General features: G+C 41.3%; 1 protein-coding gene across 2 annotated transcripts in view; it reads right to left on the reverse strand.

Annotated features, from left to right (window-relative positions):
- wdr11 (WD repeat domain 11) overlaps nucleotides 1–14,875 on the reverse strand; it is a 146,814-nt gene that overhangs the window by 102,623 nt on the left and 29,316 nt on the right. For both annotated transcript variants that reach the window (XR_011882731.1, XM_072239518.1), the window contains exons 3-4: nucleotides 6,930–7,083; nucleotides 1,337–1,510 (exon numbers count right to left, since the gene is read on the reverse strand). Coding sequence is in view for 1 of the 2 variants with exons in the window: in XM_072239518.1 (XP_072095619.1) it covers nucleotides 1,337–1,510; nucleotides 6,930–7,083 (328 nt within the window). In the remaining variant the exon portion in view is untranslated. The remainder of the gene's footprint in view (nucleotides 1–1,336; nucleotides 1,511–6,929; nucleotides 7,084–14,875) is intronic.

Genomic DNA, 14,875 nt, shown 5'->3' on the forward strand with positions numbered 1-14,875 from the left:
TTGTCAAGATAATACTGCATATGCATATATTTATTCAAGAGTGTAAAGCTCTACTACCAGGGTTTAACCCTTTCCATATTCTGGGAACACCCTCATTTTCTTAACATATAGGATTGGTTTTGAAACGATCTATGTGCTTTAATTAGTTCTGAACCAGAAACTAATGACCAAAATCCATGTAAATTATTGAATGAAAGTTCCTAATGCAGATTTATAAAACTTTCTCTTCATCCACGTATAAATTATTAAACGTCAACCAAGGAAGCACAAAATAAACAGTTTTCTGATTAAGTTCAGTCTGAGATCCAAAGATATTCAGTACTTATTAACTTTCAAATTCTGAAGCTCGCACCGTTCAACAATTGTCCCTAATTGTAACATCACAAGACACTCTAGGATTGGTCACAGGAAGGACAGTAGCCATGAGAGAATGTTATAGAGAGAATGCTGGCAGGGGTCTATTCGGGAATTGGGAACTTAATGGCATGTAGTTGTGATCCAGAGAAATTGAGGGGGTGTTGAGACCCAAACTCTTAAAAATGTTTGCTCCTGTCATCTTCATTCCTAACAGGGAAAGAGGGGCTCTGGGTAACAACGCATCTCCTACCTCATCCCCCCACCTTGCTAACATTAGTACTCTGCTCAATAACTTGAATATGCAAATGCAAAAGAAAATGATAACACTCACACTAGCATAATGAGCATTAGAGCCTTCTGCAAAAAGTTGGACCTTTTGTTGTGAACAGATTTGGTGTTTATATTCTATATAAGCAATTCATAGGTTTTCCCATCACTGTTGGCCCCAAGACAAAGTTTTCAAAAGAACGTCAGTAAGTCAATACTCTAAACATCTTGATTGTTCAAAATCTGGAGTATATCTTGGAAACAGTATTAAAAATACATTCAAGATTTATGGTAAAACAAATTTGCAGCGTAATTCTTTAAAGGTTCACAAAGTTCAAAGGTTCATTTATTATCAAAGTATGTGTGCAGCATACAATTCTGAGATTCTCCTTCTCCAGACAGCCATGAAACGAAGAAAAACCATGGAAATCAGTTCAAAGGAGAAGAGCAAACCCACCATCCTTAGGGTTCCCTGGAAAGAGATTCCCTCTGTAATCATCCAGAGTTTAAAATGTAATTCTCCAGATCTTAGTTACTGTCAATGCCTAGATTACAGCAGATAACAAGGAATGACAGCTGCTTCACTGAAATCATTGCAACCAGTAATGCAGGTTAACCTGTTCTAACTTCATGCTAAGTTTTAATTTTGCCTTGCCAAATGAGCTGTGCTTGTTGCACAGATACCATTAAGGATTAAATTAAATCAACTTACGTGCTAGATTAGATATCTCAAAGGGATCAAAGGAAAAGGAGAGTATGTTTTCTGCATAACTTTTCTTCCATAATTTTGTACCGGTGTCTGCATTCCAAAGAACTATGTAGTTTGGTGGATGAACTGCTAACAGCAGGTCCCGAGAGGCATCCTGATTCTGCAGCCATTCCATGTCTATTAATAAAATAGGAAAGTGCAAACAGTCAGAAACAATGTTTCTCTAGATTAAGAACAGAAATTTTAAGCTTTACAGTAATGTATAAACATCTCAGATCCAAGGCTGCAAAATTCTTCGACCTTCCACGCAACCATTCAGGTTTAGTTCAACTCCACATTAGTTGGAACTTCTCGGTAGCCAAACATTTTAATTCCCATTCCGGCATGTCGGTCCATGGCCTCCTCTTGTGCCACGATGAGGCCACCCTCAGGATGGAGGAGCAACACCTGATATTCCATCTGGGTAGTCTCCAACCTGATGACATTTCCTTCTGGTGAAAAAAAACTCCCCCTTTTCTTCTATTCCCCATTCTGACCTCTTACCTCTTCTCATCCATCCATCACCTCCCCCTAGGTCCCCTCCTCCTTCCCCTTCTCCTATGGTTCACTTTTCTCTTCTATCAGATTCTTTTTTCTCTAGCCCCTTATCTTTACAACCCATCTGGCTTTACCTATCACCTTCTAGCTAGCCTCCTTCCCCTCCCCCCACCATTTCATTCTGGCATCTTTTCCCTTCCTTCTCAGTCCTGAAGAAGGGTTTCCACTCAAAACTTCAACTGTTTATTAATTTCCATGGACGCTGCCTGATCTGCTGCATTCCTCCAGTATCTTGTGTGTGTTTCACTCCCCTTGGCTGACAATGATTAAACAAAGTAGGTGATTACCTGAGCAGGTTCAACCATCCTGCTAATAGTTTAGTTATCACAGATTTTTATTACCATTTCTAATAGTTTGAAATGAGTACTCTAGTCATCCAAATGATTTTCTAAGGAAGTAATTTAAAATGTACATACATAAAATGTTTAGTTATTTTAAAAGGTGATTTGGTTTAAATATTTGTTTGTAAACCAATACACAACACAAACATGAGCTCACAGGCCAAAATGCAAATTCTCTTTTTCAACACCATTACAGAAAATATTAGCAGAACATTCTGTTAGAAAATTACCAGTTATTATTTGGAAATTAAAAATTAGAAACAATCTGCCTGTTGAAGAAATACAACAATACCAACATTGTTCAGAACTGAATTTGTACAGAAGTTACAAAAATAATAAAGAATAAAATAACACACACAAGATGTTGAAGGAACTCAGCAGTTTTCCAGGCAGCATCTATGAAAAGAGTACAAGGCCACAGCCCAAAACATCGACTGTAATCTTTTCCTAGATGCTGTCCGGCCTGCTGAGTTCCTCCAGCATTTTGTGTGTGTCGTGCGGATTTCCAGCATCTGCAGATTTTCTCTTGTTTGTGAAAGAATAAAATAGTTGTCATTATTCTGCCAGTAACAAGGACAGATTTTAGTAATACACTGCTGTATTGGACACCTCAGACTTAAAACATTTAAAAAGTTTAAAATAACTGATTGCCAGAGAGACCACACACATTTAAAACCCTATAAAGGGCACACCCTCAGACCATAAGACATAGGAGCAGAATTAGGCCATTCAACCTGTCGAGTCTGCTCTGCCTTTTCATTATGGCCGATGCATTTCCCTCTCAACCCCATTTGTCCTGTCACACCTGCCACTACACCACCACTCTCATCGCCATCAAGGTGCTAAATATCTCGTCCAGGTGAGGCGATTTTGTTACAGGTGAATCCCACAGTGTTATTTATTGCATCCGGTGCTGTCTTTGGGGAGACCAGGTATATACCAGGGGATTGCCTTGTCAAGCGCCGGCACTCCATACACCAAGCCAGCTGGGATTTCCCAGTGGTCAGCCATTTTAATTCAATTTCCCATTCCCACAACACGTTTGTCCGCAGCCCCCTTCATTGCCAGGTTGAAGCTAAACTCAAATTAGAGGAGCAGCACCTCATATTCTACTTGGGCAGTCTCCAGTGACATGAAGATCAAATTCCCAAACGTCAGTAACCTTTTACCCTCTATCTCTTCTGCCCTATTTTTCTTTTCTCTATACTCCTGATCCAACTGCCCCCCCATCTGTTAACCTCCTCATGACCCACTCCATCTGCTCTTCCCACCACCCCCTTTTTTACCCAAGGGTTCCCAACCTGGCCCACAGACCCCTTGCTTACTGGTATTGGTCCATGGCATAAAAAAGGTTGCGAACCCCAGCTTTAATCCATGCTCCACCATCCTCTCCTTTGAAATTCCATTATCTTCAACCCTTTGTCACTTCCACCTATCATTTCTCAACTTCGGACATCATTACCACTCTCACCCACCCCCCTCATTTGCCTATGATCCCTCCTTACCTGGATCCATCTATCTTTTGCCAGGTCTTGCTCCACCCCTTCCTCCCCCACACACCTTTTGATACTCTCTCTCTTCTTTTTCCAGTCCCGATGGAAAGTCTTGACCCAAAACATTCATCTCCTTCCATAGATGTACCCTGATCCAAGTTCCTTCAGTGCTTTGCATGTTACTGCCAAAACACATTACAGCTCTCTAATTACTGTTGCTACAGGGCTATCATCATCATTATGTACCGTGTTGTATGTTGTGGGTGATCATGGTCTCAATGACCATGACTGCCTTTGACAAGTTTTTCTACGGAAGTGGTTTGCCATTGCCTTCTTCTGGGCAGTGTCTTTACAAGACAAATGACCACAGTCATTATCGAGACTCTCCAGAGATTGTGTTCCTGCCATCAGTGGTCGCATAACCAGGAATTGTAATATGCATCAGCTGTTCATACAACCATCCACAACCTACTCCCATGGCTTCATATGACCCTGATTCTGGGGGGGGGCGCGGGGAGCTACACCTTGCCCGAGGGTGAACTGCAGGCTCGCGGAAGGAATGAGTGCCTTACACCTCCTGTGGTAGAGATGTATCTCCACCCCACCAGCCAAATGGGTTACAGGGTAGATGAATCAATAGGGCATGCAGAAATAAATAGCCACAATATAGACACCATTTCACAGTCAAGGGTGCAAAGTAACTATGGCAAGGAACTAAACAGTCCAGGAGTATTCTTAGATGAAAATGGCCAGATGGTTTGTAAGAATGGGAAACTGTCAGCAAACAGGAAGGAGCTCAGAATAGAAAAAAACATATAGAATCAGTTTGAATAGAGCCAACCAGCATAGGTAAAACAAGTCAATAAATGACAGGTGTTTGCAATGATCATTATGCAATAATAAAAGAAAACTTTATACACAAATAAAGAAAGTGATTAATAACATAGATAATACAAAACCAGTTGACAGAGTAAGCTGTGAGGAGTATGCAAGAGAGTTCATGGGGTTATAGACAGATGGAAGTCAATAGATGAGTTCACAGTGGATGGAATATAACGTGGAAAAAATAGAAGGTCATCCAACTTCAGTAGATCAAAATGGAAAGATAAAGCAATATTTTTTTCAAACTGGTGGACCACTGAAAGATGTTGCAGCTCAGAAGGACCTGGACATCCTTGTACATCTATCACCTAAATACAGTTGCAAAAAAGTTTGTGAACTCCTTGCAATTACCTGGTTTTCTGCATTAATTACTCATAAAATATGGTCTGATCTTCATCTAAGTCACAAAAATAGTCACAATCTGCCTAAACTAATAACACACAAATAATTGTACTTCTTCTTGTCATTAATTAATGAGTATACCATTTAGACAATCACAGTTTGGGTTCAAAAAACTATGTGAACCTCTGGGGTAAGGCCTTCTACAAAAGTTATTTGGAGTCAGGTGTTCCAATCAATGAGCTGACATTGGAGATGTGGGTTGTAGAGGTGCCTTCCCTTTAAAAAGGACACACAAAGTTAGGTTACTGACAAGAGCCTGCGCTTCTCAAGAAAGATCTGTTTATATGCACCAAGCCTCAATGAAAACGTTCAGAGGACCTTAGAAGAATTGCAGAGATGCGTGAAGCTGGAAAAGGCTACAAAAGCATTTCTAAAGCCCTGAGTGTTCATCAGTCCACAGTAAGTGAAATTGTCTACAAATGGAGGAATCTCCGTACTGTTGCTACTCTCCCTAAGAGTAGGCATCCTGCAAAGATCACACCAAGAACACAACATGCAATGCTGAAGGAGGTGAAAAAGAACCCAAGGATAACAGCAAAAGGCCTGCAGAAATCTCTAGAACTTGCTAAAGTCTCTGTTCATGTGTCCACTATAAGAAAAGCACTGAATAAGAGTGGTGTTCATGGAAGGTCACCGTGGAGGAAATCACTGCTCTCCAAAAAAAAAACATTGCTGCATGTCTCAAGTTTGCAAAGACCACCTGGATGTTCCACAATGTTTCTGGGACAACGTTCTGTGAACAGATGAGACAAAAAGTTGAACTTCTTGGCAGAAATGCACATCGCTATGTTTGGAAGGAAAAGGGCACTGCATACCAACACTAAAACCTCATCCCAACTGTGAAGCATTGTGGAAGGAGCATCATAGTTTGGGGCTGCTTTGCTGCCTCAGGGCCTGGACAGCTCATAATCACTGAGAGAACTATGAATTCAAAATTGCATCAAGACATTTTACAGGAGAATGTCAGGGTAACGGTCCATCACCCGAAGTTTAATAGAAGTTAGATGATGCAACAAGACAATGATCCGAAACACAAGAGTAAATCAGCAACAGAATAGTTTTAAAAGAAGAAAATTCAGGTTTTCAAATGGCCAAGTCACAGTCTAGATCCTAAACCAATTGAGATGCTGTGGCATGATCCGTAAGGGACTGTTCATGCAAGGCACCCCAGAAATATTGACGAACTGAAACAGTTTTGTATGGAGAAATAGTCTAAAATTCCTCCAAGCCAATGTGCAGGACTGATCAACAGTTACTGAAAAGGTTTGGTTGAAGTTATTGCTGCACAAGTGGGTCACACCAGTTACTGAAAGTATGGTTCACATGCCTTTTCCAACAGATACATGTAATATTGGATCACTTTTCTCAATAAATAAATGAAAAAGTACCATAATTTTTTGTGTTATTTCTTTAATTGGGTTCTCTTTATCTAGTTTTAGGACTTATTTGAAGAACTGATCACAGTTTAGGTCATAATTAGACGGAAATAGAGAAAATTCTGAAGGCTTCACAAACTTTCTAGCAGAACTGTAAAGGGTAAAATTGTCTAATCCTTCATGACAGACAATGCTTCCACAAATAGCCACGGCCAGTTAATTAAATATAGTGACACTGATGAAGCAACAAATGTTGGACAGGACTCTCCCGATATTTTTGTAATAGTGTCACTCACCCATTTAACAGGGCAGCAAAACTTCACTTATGCATCATATTCTCAAGTTAGCAGCTCCCTCAGTGGAGAAGAGCTTACTTAGATTTCTGTGTTCAGTCATTTGGAGTGGAACTTAAAACTGTAAAACTCAAGACTTTAGTGAGAGTGCTGCCAAATCGTAAAATATCCCAGATGTGCCACAGCGTTGTGTGTCAATACTTAATCGTTACCTTGAATGGGTTTGGTGTATTCCTGAATCTCGCATCGAGCTGCTCCTGTAGCTACATCCCAAACAATAATCTTTCCTGCGGTATCTGCAGATGCCAAGCGCAGAGAATAGGGAGAGCCAATATTATGGTGATAATTTTCTCTAGCCCATTTTACCTGTGAAAATTAAAGAAGATGTTGAAACTAGATGAAACAAAAAACCTAATCAGAATCAGATTTAATATCACGGGCATTTGTCGTGAAATTTGTTGTCTTCACAGCAGCAATATAATTCAATACATAATAATAGAAAACATGAATTACAGTAAATATATATATTAAATAGTTAAATTAAATTAGTGCAAAAAAACAGAAATAAAAAAAGTGAGATAGTGATCAAGGGTTCAATGTCCATTCAGAAATCTGACGGCAGAGGGGAAGAAGCTGTTCTTGAATCATTGAGCGTGTGCCTTCTGGTTTCTGTACCTCCTTCCTGATGATAGCAAAGAGAACAAGGTATGACCTGGGTGATGAGGCATCCTGGTCTTTGAAGTTATGCATTTGAAGTGATTTATGATGTTTTGGATATTTAGCAGAATTCAATCTCAACTTCTCAGCTATCAATCATTCCCAAACTAAGTAACCAAGGCAGGAAATTAAAACAATATATACCATACAAGTATTGTCTATTTAAATCAGTTAGTGAAAATATCACCACAAAAAAAGCACTTCCGATATACAATATAGTTCCATTCAGGAAGCATTCACAGTACTTGCACTTATGTAAGATTTTCAAACCTTAGTAACAGTATGCCATACAAATCCAGGCTATGAAAAGCCTGGGGAGGATTCCTTGGGTATGGTTTAATACATGTCATCAAGGACTAATTACAAAGTCAGAGTAAATTTATTATCAAAGTACACATATCTTACCATATGCAACACTAAGGTTCATTTTCTTATGGGCATACTCAATAAATCCATAATAGAATAAAACCATAACAGAAGCAATGAAAGACTGTCCAACTAGGCCATTCAGAGTGTAAAAGACCACAAATTGCATAAATACAAAATGAAAAAAAAGGAATAAATATCAATAACATGAGAGGACAAGTCTTTGAAAGTGAGTCCATTGGTTGTGGGAACATTTCAATGATGGGGCAAGTGAAATTGAGTGAAGTTATCCCTTTGGTACAAGAGCCTGATGGTTGAGGGGTAATAACTGTTCCTGAACCTGGTTCCTGAGGCCACTGTACCACCTTCCTGATAGCAGCAGCAAGAAGTTCAAAGTTCAAAGTAAAATTTATTATCAGAGTACATACATGTCACCACATACAACTCAGAGATACTTTTTCTGCAGGCATACTTGGCAATCTATAAGAACAGTAACTATAAATTGTAAACAATCTGTGCAAATACAGATATAAACAAATAGCAATAAATAATGAGCTTGAAATAACAATAGAGTCCTAAAATGAGTGTAGCCATCCCCTTTTGTTAAAGAGCCTGATGGTTGAGGGCTAGTAACTGTTCTTGAACCTGGTAGTGTGAGTCCTGAGGTACCTGTACCCTCTACCTGATGATCGCAGAAAAAGCATGGCCTGGTGAGGATCTTTGATGGTGGATGCAGCGTTTTTACGACAGTGTTTCATGTAGATGTGCTCAATGGCTGGGAGGGTTTTACACATGATGTACTGGGCCAAATCCGCTACTTTTTGTGGGATTTTCTGTTCAAAGGCATTGGTGTTTCCATACCAGGCTGTGATGCAGCCAGTCAATATATTATCCACCTCGCATCTATAGAAACTTGTCAAGGTTTTAGATGACATGCCGAATCTTCACAAACTTCTAAGAAAGTAGATGCACTGCTGTACTTTCTTAGCAATTGCATTTATGGGCTGGGCACAGGACAGGTGCTCCAAAATGATAACACCGAGGAATTTAAAGTTGCTGATTTTCTCCATCTCTGATCCTCCAATGAGGACTGGCTCATGGACCTCTGGTTATGTCATCCTGAAGTTAACAATCAGCTCCTTGGTCTGGCTGACATTGAGTAAGAGGTTGCTGTTATGGCATAACTCAGCCAGATTTTCAATATCCCTCCTATAATCTGATACATCACCACTTCTGATTTGGCCTATGACAGTGGTGTCATCAGCAAACTTGAATATAGCATTGGAGCCACAGGGTCATAAGCGTAAAGTTAGTAGAGCAGGGGACTAAGCACACAACCTTGTGGTGCACCTGTGCTGACGGAGATCAGTTGCATCTTCCAACAAAGCTTACAAAACTCTTGAAATAACGGGCATGGTACCTACAAGAATTAAATTAAACTTAAGTGAGCAACTTTTGTAGAACATTATTCAAAGTTATTCTTAAGCAAGAGTAAGTCAGACACCCTGAGCCAATAGGCTGGTCCTGGACTTATTTCCTGGCATAATTTACATATTACTATTTAACTATTTAAGATTTTATTACTATTTAATTATTTATGGTGCAACTGTAACAAAAACCAATTTCCCCCGGGATCAATAAAGTATGACTAACAGTAATGTTTTATGCTCCCTCGTAAAAGGTGACTTTGAGTTGGAGACAAAAAGCTCACTGTTCTCACAAGTAGTAAAAAAAAACAAAAAAAATACTACTTCCAAATTAAAAGTGGATTATTCGTTGGCCATTTGATTGCTAATTTAATTGGTTCAACACAACATTGTGGGTAGAAGGGCCTGTTTCTGTGCAGTACCGGTCTATGTTCGTATCTTCCAAGTTACAAGTTAGGCAAGTGATGCAATGGTTCAAAGTGCATAACCCCATATCTTACAAAAGGAAAAAGTAAAGCCGTATGCTTTGAACCTTTAACACACAAAATACCTGATGAAATCCTACCGAGCATTTAAAGAAACGCCCTACCCTGTAAGATTTTAAATTGCAGTGGAAAAAAATATGCAAATAACAAAACTGTCAGTTCATGAACCACACTCAGAGGGTACAGATTGTTGGATTGATTATAGAAATGGGAGAGGCTAATAGGAGGAATCCATCAAATTGTAAATCTCAATCAACGACTCTAGTTACGAAAATTAAAATAAACTGCAAATGCAGTTTAAACAGGAAATGCTTGAAAAACTCAGCAGGTCACATGGTATCTATGGAATGAGAGACAAGAGATAACATTTCATATCAAAAACCCTTCATGTTAATTAAGAAAGGGTTCATTAGAGTTAAGACTGAAGTTGCTTTTTCAGTTTTACACCTAGAATGTTAAATCCATTTACTTTCCATAGCTACTCCCTGACCTGCTGAATATTTCCAGAACCATTTGTTTTCACATTTGCAGTCCCATTACATTTTTCACACTTTGCTTTCTTCACTTGGTGTAATGAGAACAAATATTCTGCATAACCAGCATCTTATCCATGTCACATGTTGCAGATAAAGCACGTCGCTCCCCCAATGAATTGACGCTATCACCTTGGCTTAGGGCAAAAATGGCGGGAGGCTGCTTTTCTTGTTTGGGTTCATTGAACTGAAGGGACAAGGCATCTGGCTTCTGGTTCTTAGATCCCAATCAATAGGTCAGGATGAAATTAAAACAGTTAAAGAGAAGGGACCACCTAGCCTGCCTGGAATTCAGTCTCTTGGCCTCCTCAGTATAAGCCAGGTTCTTGTGATCCATCCATACGATAAAAGTGTTCTTGGCCCACTCAAGCCAGTGATGCCATTGCTCCCAGTGCTAACTTGACCGCAAGCAGCTCTCTATTTCCAATGCCGTAACTCACCTCTGCCAGGGATAGTTGCCTGGAAAAGTATGCTAACGGATGCAGTTTATTGTCCAGGGGTATCTGCTGAGACATCGCTACACCCACTCTGACATCCGAGGCATCCACTTCCATGATGAAGAGAAGATCCAGGTGGGGGTGTGACCAAAATGGAAGCTGTTATGAACCGCTGTTTGAGCTCTGTGAAAGCAGCCTTTGCCTTGGTAGTCCAAACAAAAAAGTGACCCGCGGATCTCTTGGTTAGTGCCTTCATTGGAGTCATCACGGAGTTGAAGTTCCTGACAAACTTTTGATAAAAGTTGGCAAATCCCAGGAATCACTGGACTCACTTCACACTGGATAGTGGTGGCCAATCTACACCTGCCTGGGTCCATCATGAGGTTGCCATTAGAGATGATGAAGACCAAAAAAGAGATAGTGGTTACATGAAAGTCAGACTTCTTCAGCTTGGCTTAAAGTCTACAATCAAGATATCTTCTGGGTATCTCCGACGTGAGTGAAGTGCTCCTCCCTGAACTTTGAGAAAATTAGGATCTCATCCAAGTAGATGGAGGCATAGTTATGGAAAGCATCCTGGAGCACATCACTTATAAAGGCCTGGAAAAATTGCTGGTACATTCACAAGGCCAAAGGGCATCACCAGGTACTCACAGTGCCCTGTCAGTGTGTTGAAAGCTGTCTTCTACTCGTCACCGTCCTTTATGCGAACCAGGTTGTATGCCCTTCACAAGTCTATCTTCCAGAATACCCTTGCCCCTTGGAGAATCTCAAACGCAGCATTCATGAGTAGAAGAGGGTAACAATTCTTGACTGTTACGCAATTCAGTCCTCTATAAACAATGCAAGGCTGTAGACTCCTTTCCTTCTTCTGTACGAAGAAGAAGCCAACACCGGCTGGAGAGGTGGAGGCCCAAATGAATCCCAGGGCAAGAGCCTCCTTAATATACTCCTTCACAGCACTTTTCTCCAGGCCTGAGAGCGCGCATAATTGACCCCGCGGAGGACACGTACTTTGCAGTAGATCTATCGCACAGTCGTAGGATCAGTGTGGTGGAAGACTTGAGGCCTTTCCCTTACTGAAGACCCCTTTCAAATCCTTGTAATTAGAAGGGATTTCTACTGGCTTGGATGTTGCACATTTCCATACGCTTTTCCATAGGCCCTGAACGTTCCTCTAATGATGACATCTGAGACTCTATCGGTAGCGGGGGTGCTTTGGCAGACACCAGAGTCTCTCCCATAGATCCACAAGAGTCTTTAGTGAAAACAGAAGCCAAATCACAGTCCAAATCATTGTTCGTCTCCTCAGACAATGGTAGTGAGATGCAACAAATAGTCCTTGTGCTCCTGGAACTAGATTCCAACAATCTCCATCTTAGATCCTTCCCCTTAGACGGGACCTGGCAAATGGAGCCCCTTGGTTTAGCTGCTAGAGTTCCACACCACTTGGGCACCTTCTTGGTTTGCTCCTGAACTAGAAATCTCATTCCAGCGCACCCCTGGCTGGACTTGCACAGGCCTTTTGCTGTAGCTGGCTTGTTTTCCCTTGAAGGTAGGACTGGGTTTCCTGAAGGCTGCAGGTTACCCTGAGCAGAAGCCCGCCCCTTCATTGGCTGCTGGTCTCAGGGGAGTCTATAGATCGGAACACCAAGTCGAAAAGAAATCCTCTAACAATCGCTGGACCGAGCAATGATTCTCTCCTCCATCCAGTCCAGGGATGGGTTATGCTGAGATAGCCAAGGGTACCAGAGGATCAAGGGTATGAATGGAGAATCAATAATGTAGAAACTTATGTCTTCCACATGATCCCCTATCCTCATCTGCAACACCAATCTGTTGCTGAATCTGCCCGGAACCTGGCGGGAGGCCGTCCAAGACAGCTGAGGACAAGGACTGACTCAACTCTCCCAGAGATATGTCAAACTGATGGGCGGCTCTCCCATATACAGAAAATTACCCACTGCCCCTGAATCCAGAAAAGCTTTCACTTGCCTCAGGTTATTAGCCCAGATAAACTCCGTCTTCAGCATGAAACCAGAATCCGTGGGGTTGGGCGTAGTAGCTGCTACCGTCACAGTCCTCCTGATGCTAGACAGCCTTCGCAGTTTCCCAGGTGACTGCAACTTTGGACATTTGGCCCGCAGGTGACCTGCTTCCCTGCAGTAAAAGCAGCAACCTTGAATCCAGCGCCGGGACCTCTTATCGGTGGAGAGTCCAGTGCAACCGACCTGCGTGGGTTCATCTGGATCTTGAGCAGGCGACAGGCTGGTCATGGTCCGAGGTTGGGGAGTGGAATAACGATGCACGCAGTCTGGGCTCAGGCTAGCCCTTTTTGACCTCATGATGTGGTCCCACTTGCACCGTGCCTTGAAATTTTCTTGCTGTGTCTGGCCACAGCTGACAAAAGGATCCAATACCCCACTGAGTCCATATTGGCTTAATCGTATCTTGACAACAGTCCTTGACAAGGATGGTTTGGACTCAAACGCAGGAGTATCCGAGGCTAGGATCGACACAGGGTATCAAACTGGATCGAGATTCTGAGCACAAAAGAAATACTAGACAAAATCATGAATAGGCTTACAACTGAGCACTGAACTTCAATTCAGGTGCTCCTTAAATGCACAACCCAAAACATGATTGCCAAATTATGGGATTGTCCTGAATCTTTAAAGAGGCCATGCCAGCTGTCCATACTCCAGGGAGTTGGAGTGTCTAAACCTCAGAAGCTGGCGCAGATGGGTGTGTGTCGTAACAACCTTTTCATGGTTTGCAGGCTTGCATGCCTCAATGACCCAGAGAGCTATGTTGGCTGGAGTCAGGGCTTTATGCTTTGGCTCCTGATAGAGTCGCCCATGTCAAATGGATCAAAAAGCAGAGGACAGACTAAGAGTGGTCCCCTGATTCTCCAGGTTTGAGAGTTCAGTTCAGGGTTAACAACCCTGACTAGTAAAACAAGATAGTTAAGGTAACAGCAATGAACAATCTATCTACATCTGAGTTACCAAGGACAGAGGTGTAGTACCTTCATTGCTGAACTAAACACCAGCAGCGTAAAGTGCAGTAAGTAAGTAGTATTAGTAAATAAATTACTTTGTTCTTTGCTTCCTCATAACAATTAATTGTTTTTCAAGTAACACTGAGCTACTGTATAAACACGACAGAGCTATTGTGTTCCAAAATGCACCACCTAAATTGATGCAACACACATCAAAGTTTGCTGGTGAACACAGCAGGCCAGGCAGCATCTCTAGGAAGAGGTACAATCGACGTTTCGGGCCGAGATCCTTCGAAGGATCTCGGCCTGAAACGTCGACTGTACCTCTTCCTAGAGATGCTGCCTGGCCTGCTGCGTTCACCAGCAACTTTGATGTGTTTTGTTTGAATTTCCAGCATCTACAGAATTCCTCGTGTTTACCACCTAAATTGATGTTTGCTTAAATTCCTTTGCCAATAAAATGTACTTTCTGCAGATTTATTAATATCTTCTTGCATTTTGCTGTAGTCTTCTTCATCACTGACAACTTGGCCTTGTCCATAAATTTAGAAATAATGTTTTGATTCCAATTTTTGAAATAAAATACTTCCAAACAATGATCCCACCACCAATCCTTATAGTATTCCTCTTTCTGCCACTCAGAACAGCTATTCCTTTTATCCTGGTTCAAAGCATTGCTTTGTGGTCAGCTACCTAATTATTACGTTTGCTACTTTTCTCCAAGCAATAAATGCTCTGAGCTTTCTATCCATTATGAGGCAAAACACTTCTCCAAAATCAACTACAGACTGAGCATCCCTTATCCAAAATGCCTGGGGCTGGAAGTATTTTGGATTTTGGCTTTTTGAATATTTGCATCTATATAATGACATACCTTGGGGATGAAACCCAAGTCCAAACACAAAATCCATTCAAATTACATGTACAGCTGGCGTGAAGCTCACAGAAACAGAGCACAGCCTGACATGATGGAGCTGAGTCCTCCACTGACTCTCAGAGCTGAATGACTGACCCCGTCTGCATCTATTACGGGGTTCCAGCACTGCGATTGGTTTCATATCTGTCATCGATTTCAAACAGCTGCCTGTTCTACAGCAACTACGATGGAAGGATGTAGTTTTATATAATATTTTTAATAATTGTATGCATGATACAATTATCTTCAACTTTCCATTTGTCGTGATAGAACTTT

Source organism: Mobula birostris, chromosome 21, assembly GCF_030028105.1.
Source record: "Mobula birostris isolate sMobBir1 chromosome 21, sMobBir1.hap1, whole genome shotgun sequence".
In the NCBI taxonomy this organism is placed as follows: Eukaryota; Metazoa; Chordata; class Chondrichthyes; order Myliobatiformes; family Myliobatidae; genus Mobula; species Mobula birostris.